We start from the raw sequence: 7,314 nt of genomic DNA on the forward strand, positions 1-7,314 counted from the left end.
GCAAACAGGTTTATCAGTAACTGTTGACTTATATTTGGTCTCTGCTGAATTTTTGGCCTTGATTTAGGCAGCTAATCCAGGTTGCTGTCTGGAAGACTTTGTGAGGTGGTACTCACCCCGGGATTACATTGAAGAGGAAGTGATTGATGAAAAGGGAAACACGGTTCTGAAAGGAGAACTGAGTGCCTGAATGAAGATTCCAAGCAACATGTGGGTGGAAGCCTGGGAAACAGCTAAACCAGTTCCTGCCAGAAGGCAAAGGAGACTCTTTGATGATACTCGGGAAGCAGAAAAGGTAACTGAGGTTTGGGTATCTAACACTAAAGTGGTAGTTACTGTTCTAGCATTTTAAAAACTCACTATCATAGACATGAGAAGCAAAGCATTGAAATTTAATGAGCCTTTTATGTGTCTACTATTTACACTTAAGATTTTAGAATTAGTTGCAGTTAGGCCCCAAAATAAGATATCCATATTTTATGTAGAATGCTTACCATTGGACTGTCTCATCTCACAGCATATATCAAAAACCTTAAAAAAATGGTCATGTCCTTTGACCTAGCAATTCTACCACCAAGAAATTTATTAAGGAAATAATGAGAAATATGTAAAGGTCAATGTACAAGAATGATGTTCAGCAAAGTTTTTTAGTGAAAAGTGCATATAACCAAAGTTACCAAAAATAAGCTTGGTTCGATAAATTATGGTATGATCATTTAGTGAACTGCTCTTCAATTACTAAAAAATATTTGGAATTCTAATGAATAATGGTAGCTGCCTGATATCAAATTGCCCCACATACCCTCCTACCCACCATCCACTGGCCTCCCAAATAATCCCATGCACTTAATAAGTAATAAATAAATCCATGCCTTAAGCATTACTAGGAGACAGAGATTACAGTGACCTTCAAATTAAAACTATAAGTAGAGAAACAAGCCAAATTCCAATGGAGTTCCTATTGCTGCAGGAGAGTGTGGACAGGGACTTTTAAGAAGAGCTGAGGGATACAGACGGAGCACAGAGTCACCCCAGAAAGAGAGAGCTTAACACTGGGGGCCAAAGTACTTGGTACAGGTAGAGCTTGATAGTTCACAGCATGGCTACAGGGAGAGGCTTAAAGTAAGCTGGACGAGAAGTGAACACACAGAGATACTGTCTTGGGAAACCAGATATATAGAGAAGGGTTGATACCCCTTAGAGATAAAGAAATGATGGGAAAGAAGGAAATGAGAGGGAAACTAAGGATCATGCAGAAGTGAAAGACAAACAAGGCTTATCAACTGCCTGGCCAGTGTGGCTTGGTAGAGTGTCGATCTGTGAACTAGGAGGTCACAGTTTGATTCCCGGTTAGGGCACATGCCTGGGTTGCGGGTTCAATGCCCTGTAAGGGGCGTGATTCTCTTTCATCATTGATGTTTCTATCCCTCTCTCCCTCATCCTTCCTCTCCCAAATCAATAAAATAATAAAAGAAAAAAAACAAAAAAATAACATCTACCTCCCTCATCTTCTGCTGGCCTTTAAAGAAACTGCAGAAAAGGGGCACTTTCAAATTGTAGTATGAGTAGGTATACTAAAGAGCAGACCACATCCATACAAAAGTATAAAAAAACAAAATGCAGGTGGGTCAGTTAGCTAATGAAAACATTTCCCAGAAAATTGACCATGAAGCAGAAAATTGTTAACAACACACCATACATACTGAATCAGATATCTTTAAACAAGCATGGGGGATATGAAAAATCACTTTTAATCAGAAATACTAAAACCAAGAGAAAAAATGGACCCCAAAACTCTGCAAAGTAGTGAAACCACAGCTGGTTTAACTCAATATAGAAATAGAAGAAAAAGATACCATATCAAAAATAAAGACTAAATGACAAGGGGCCCAAGAGAGAGTAGATTCATATTGAAATATAATAAAAGGCGTCAAGAAAAAGTGGCAAAAGGACTAAAGTGGGTTGGAGAGAAAGTAGTAGAAATGGAAAATAGGAAAAGTAGGAATAATACTCATTTTATCAGAGTCCTTGGAGAAAAATCAAAACACTAGCCCTGTTAGGTGGCTCAGTTGGTTGGAACATCATCCCGCACACCAAAAGGTTGTGGGTTTGATTTCTGGTCCAGCACATACCAATCAATGTCTCTCCCTCTGCCTCTTCTCTCCCTCCCTCTCCTCCTTTTCTTCCTCTCCCTCCCTTCCTCTCTCTCTCTCTCTCTCTCTCTCTCTCTCTCTCTCTCTCTCCTTTCCCCTCTCTCCAAAAAAAAAAAACCCCAATAAAAACATGTCCTCCGGTGAGTATTCAAAATCAAAACACTAAAACAGAACTAATGTTTAAAACTGCAATCCAAGAAAATTTTAAAAAAGGAAGAAAATGGCATCACTTGTGCTACATAAAAGCCAGTGACATCAGACCTGGTTAATACCTTATCTGTTGCAGTTTTAACCTCTCCCAAAGACATAATCTTAATCAGCCAGTATGGAATTCTGGCCAAGCACCAGTGAGGTAATGTCACCCGGGCCCTCTACCCCCACAGAAAGAAGAGTCAATCTGCATGATAAGAATGCTGTATTTTTTAAATCAGAAAAGTAAAACAATTTCCACTTTAGAAAAAAAAAGACAATAAAAAACCAACCCCAAAAAATCAATGGAGGGTCACTAGAAATGTTTAGAAATAATAAGTGAGAAAAATAGGTCACAAACAGTATTTTAGACACTTAATATTAGTTCATTTAATGTTATGTGTACTTGATATTTTGAAAAATTCTGGAATGAAAATGTTCCACCATTAAAAATTCTATCCCTAGGTGGTATGATTTACGGGTAGTTTTTATTAATTTGTATGCATTACATATGGAAGTGGGGATGGGGGATATGAGAATATTAACCCTTATTGAAGACAGAAGTATGCAGTTGTCTTCAGTAACATTATTCTTATCTTTGGAAGTAGTAGCTATTTACCTGGAATGTAGGGGTAGATACTAAGAGAAAAGAGCTCTTCTCTACTTTTGTTATAGATGTGAGTTCGGTGGTCCAAAGCAGCCGGTGTGCCGCAATAATTTTTAAAGCGTGCAACACCTGACCATTTGGTCAGGGACACTGATCTCTTTTCTCTTAGATTGTCAAATAAAGAAATGGTAGCAGCTAACACAATAGCCGTCTGGTCTGAATGAATCAAAATTATACCTATTTTTTTTTGTCAGATTGTCAAAAAATATATTTTTTGGTGTGCTGCAGAATTCTAGTAATGAGTTTATGTGTGCCATGAGATGAAAAAAGTTGAAAATCACTGGTCTAGAGGATTTTTTTGTTTCATAAATGGCTGCTTTATTCGTAGGCAGCTGCATTGATCATTGATCTGAGTCTGTGCCTCCTCCAGGTGCTGCACTATCTGGCAATGCAGAAACCTGCAGACCTCGCTCGGCACCTGCTACCTTGTGTAATTCATGCAGCCGTCCTCAAGGTAAAGGAAGAAGGTAAATGTCTTACTTGAATAGTAATTAGTTCATTTCTAAAATGAAAGTGTATTTTGTCTAACTTATTTAATGATGGTTTTGATCTTTCTCATAGAAAGTCTGGAAAACATTTCTTCCGTTAAGAAGATTATCAAGCAGATAATATCCCATTCCAGCAAAGTCCTGCACTTTCCCAACGCGGAAGACAAGAAACTAGAAGTAAGTTGGGTGACTGTCAGCATCTCGACAAGTACTGTCTCTTCCCAGTGGGCAGTACTTACTTTCAAGAAACATTTTAAAAGGCTTTGCCTTTCTTTGCTGTTTTCCAGTGTTATGACTCTCTTTTCTACTGTTAGGAAATCATCCATCAAATTACTAATGTGGAAGCCCTAATTGCTAGAGCCCGCTCACTGAAAGCCAAGTTTGGAACTGAGAAATGTGAACAAGAGGAGGAAAAGGAAGATCTCGAAAGGTAATTGCTATTTGACACGCTCATTTTTGTCTGCAGTAGGAAAATACACCACTGCTTTAGAAAATTTTAATGAAATATTGAGATTCTTTGTGATACTCTCCTATTATTTGCCAGCATTAGCCAGATTCAGAGAAATAATTATCATAGGATTTGACCTCTACCATATTTCTGAGTACTTTCTAGGTGTTTCCATTGCTCCCACTTCCAGAACCAAGTCTACCAGGTCTCTCTTCCCAGCAAAGTCCTTGTTTGCTCCCGGAGGCATTGTGCCTGCACCTGAGGAGAAGCCATTATTGACGCTGTCACTAGCAGTGCCCAGAGCTTTGCTTTCAGCTCTCACTGTTCCTTAACCACAGTCTGAGGGGTTCTGCAACTATAATTCTGCTCAATATTCATTTAATCTTTTAAAAATCTTTTCAATCCCACCAGCAGTGTGGTAGGGTTTCCTTTTCTCCACATCCTCACCAGCTTGTCATTTGTTAATTTGTTGATAGTAGCCATTCTGACAGGTGTGAGGTGATACCTCATTGTTACTTTAATTTGCATCTCTCTGATGATCAGTGAGTTTGAGCATTTTTTCATATGCCTCTTGACCATCTGTATGTCCACTTTGAAGAGGTGTCTGTTTAGGTCCTTTGCCCATTTTTTGATTGGATTGTTTGTCTTCATTTTGTTAAGTCATATGAGTTCCTTATATATTTTGGATATTAACCCTTTGTCAGATGTATCTTTGCCAAATATGTTCTCCGATACAATAGGCTCCCTTTTCATTTTGTTGATGGTTTCTTTTGCTGTGCAGAAGCTTTTTATTAGATGTAGTCTCATTTGTTTATTTCTTCCTTAGTTTCCTTTGCTCAGGAGATACAGCCATAAACATATTACTACAGGAGATGTCTGAGATTTTGCTGCCTAGGGTTTCTTCGACTTACATTTAAGTCTTTTATCCATTTTGAGTTTATTCTTGTGTAAGTTGGTGATCTAGTTTCATTTTTTTGCATATATCTGTCCAGTTTTCCCAACATCATTTATTGAAGAGACTGTCCTGACTCCTTGTATGCTCTTGCCTCCTTTGTCAAATATTAATTTAGCATAATGGAAAATGCCTTTCTTTTAAATGAGAAGAATGAGCTCTAATCAAGTGAGTCGTTTCTAAAATAGCAGTACCAGTCAGTGAGCAGGCAGTGCCTTCTGGCGGTTCTGCCTTCGACTCTCTTAGCTCTACTCTAGAGATCTGAGATGGACTTGGCAGTATAGTACAGTATTTGCAGCACAAAATGGCACTGTTTATAGTCATGACACTGCCCAGCAAAACATGCATTTTGTACATGCATGCACACATGCACTTACACACCTCACAAGAGCAAAAGTAGCCCTGGCCGGGTGGCTTGGTTAATTGGAGCATCACCCTGTGCACCAAAAGGTTGTGGTTCGATTACTGGTCAGGGCACATACCTAGGTTGTGGGTTCAATCCTCTGTTGGGGCATGGACAGGAGGCAACTGCTCCATGTTTCTTTCCCTCTTCCCCTTCCTCTCACTCTCTCAAATCAATTAAAAAACAAACATATCCTTGAGTGAGGATTAAAAATATTAATATTTTTAAAAGAATAAAAACAAGAAACATGAATCATTGCTTTGTTCTATAAATGAAACTTGGTTTTTGTTATCAACTTTTACTGAATATTTCTTCTTACACTTTGACAGAGATGGGCTGTTCACAGATTTTATGAAAACACTTCAAAGGTAGTAAGAATTGTCATTTGAGTCGATTTTAATTCAAATATCAATATATCCTGTTACAAAGTTCCACTCCAGCCATGGTAGTTGAGCTTTATCAGCGTGAGGGTTTGCCCACAAAATTAATCTGGAGGACGGATGGGAAGTGAGCAGCTCTATTCTTTCTCCCCAGGTTTGTGAGCTGCCTTTTAGAGCAGCCCGAAGTGCTGGTGGTGGGCGCGGGAAGAGGACACGCCGGCAGGATCATTCACAAGCTGTTTGTGAATGCACAGCGGGTATGTGAGGCTCCTCACTGACATGCCATGGCTTCGCCAGCCCTCTGCTCAGTGGGATGCTGTTTTGATTCCGACACATGGCTGCTTCCACAGCTGCCGGCCCAGTGTGAGCCTGGGTATTGCATTCAGATGTTGCTTTCTTATATGTTTAAGGAAAATGATAACTATATTTTAGGACCTAAATTTCAGAAGGGTCTGAAATCCGGTGTTACAGAATCTGATAGGGACTCAGTGGCCAATGGCCAGTCCTGTGCTGTAGGAAAAAATGTCGCCTACTTTCAAATTAGAAGGGGGCTCGATTTTACTGGTCAACTCCATGTGCAGCAAATGGTTTCACAGCTTAACTATGAAGTTAGTAAGTCTAACTGTTTTTATAACGGTGAAGAGATCTAGCTGAAGAGGGTTCCTAGGAAGGAGGCGCAGGGTTTCAGAGTTTGGGGATGGAAACAGGCTTCACAGGAAGAAGCCTGATTTGAAACGGCGTCTTTATCATGACTTCTGCTATGAAAGTACAGGTTTAGAATCAGATCATACCTTCTGACATCCTAAAGCACTGAGATTGCTATTTTCATAGAGATGCTGCTAGTTAGCCTTTGTACTGATGCTCTCTGTACCTTTCTGTTCATGGGTAGAGGTGCTGGCATCCCAACGGTGACCTCATGTCCGGGCTCGTTAACCCTAAAGGTTCTGTTAGAATATTACCCAGTGTACTAAGTCCCGGTGCCCTTACCTGACACTGAGGACCTGAATAACCCAGATTTGAAGGTGTGATTCTCAGAATCAAGTAAGAAAAAGACTTTTAATGGGTTTACACAGGAGTAAAAACTTCATAATCTCCTTTGAGTTTATCTGGAGTATTCTATTTAATATATCAAAATCAGGGCCAAATATATTGATCTGAATTTTTAGCAAGAATTAAAACCTGAGATTATCTATGAAGGTAGCTCTTTAAATTTAAGAATTTCCAGTTAAAAACTAAGTATTTCAGTTCCTTATAAATGAGAGTTCTAGAAAGCAATAGAGAATTACTTTGATTTATTTTGTTTTTGTCTGTGGCATGAAACCAAGAACTGAGTTTGTTTTCACACCCTATGTCTTCTTCGCCTGCTTACTCACGAGATGCTCATGAGCTCATTTCTTGTTATCACCAATATGAACTTTCCTCATATTGCAAAAACTCTCCTCAGTTTCTAAAATTTGTGTGTTAAGAGGATTTAAAACCTAAAGTATTCATATATTTAATGCTGAGAGTGTTACTTGTTTTGAATAGTTATGCAAAATTATTCTCCCTAAAATGGAAATAGCCTCCAACCCTCCCCCCCTCCCCCACACACACACCTCCCAGACTATAAGTAAAGGCTCATTGTAAAAATTTGG

The 7,314-nt window shown here is 39.1% G+C and overlaps 1 protein-coding gene across 1 annotated transcript in view; it reads left to right on the forward strand.

Moving 5' to 3' along the window:
• Positions 1-68: 68 nt before the first annotated feature.
• Positions 69-7,314, forward strand: part of LOC102417705 (rab3 GTPase-activating protein catalytic subunit-like) — a gene marked incomplete at its 3' end in the record, with an annotated part of 11,121 nt that continues 3,875 nt past the window's right edge. Inside the window, exons 1-5 of the mRNA XM_023748963.1 lie at positions 69-295; positions 3,338-3,476; positions 3,571-3,674; positions 3,812-3,927; positions 5,835-5,937. Coding sequence (XP_023604731.1) covers positions 191-295; positions 3,338-3,476; positions 3,571-3,674; positions 3,812-3,927; positions 5,835-5,937 — 567 coding nt within the window. The remainder of the gene's footprint in view (positions 296-3,337; positions 3,477-3,570; positions 3,675-3,811; positions 3,928-5,834; positions 5,938-7,314) is intronic.

This window comes from Myotis lucifugus, unplaced genomic scaffold (genome assembly GCF_000147115.1).
Source record: "Myotis lucifugus unplaced genomic scaffold, Myoluc2.0 scaffold_2177, whole genome shotgun sequence".
NCBI lineage: Eukaryota > Metazoa > Chordata > Mammalia > Chiroptera > Vespertilionidae > Myotis > Myotis lucifugus.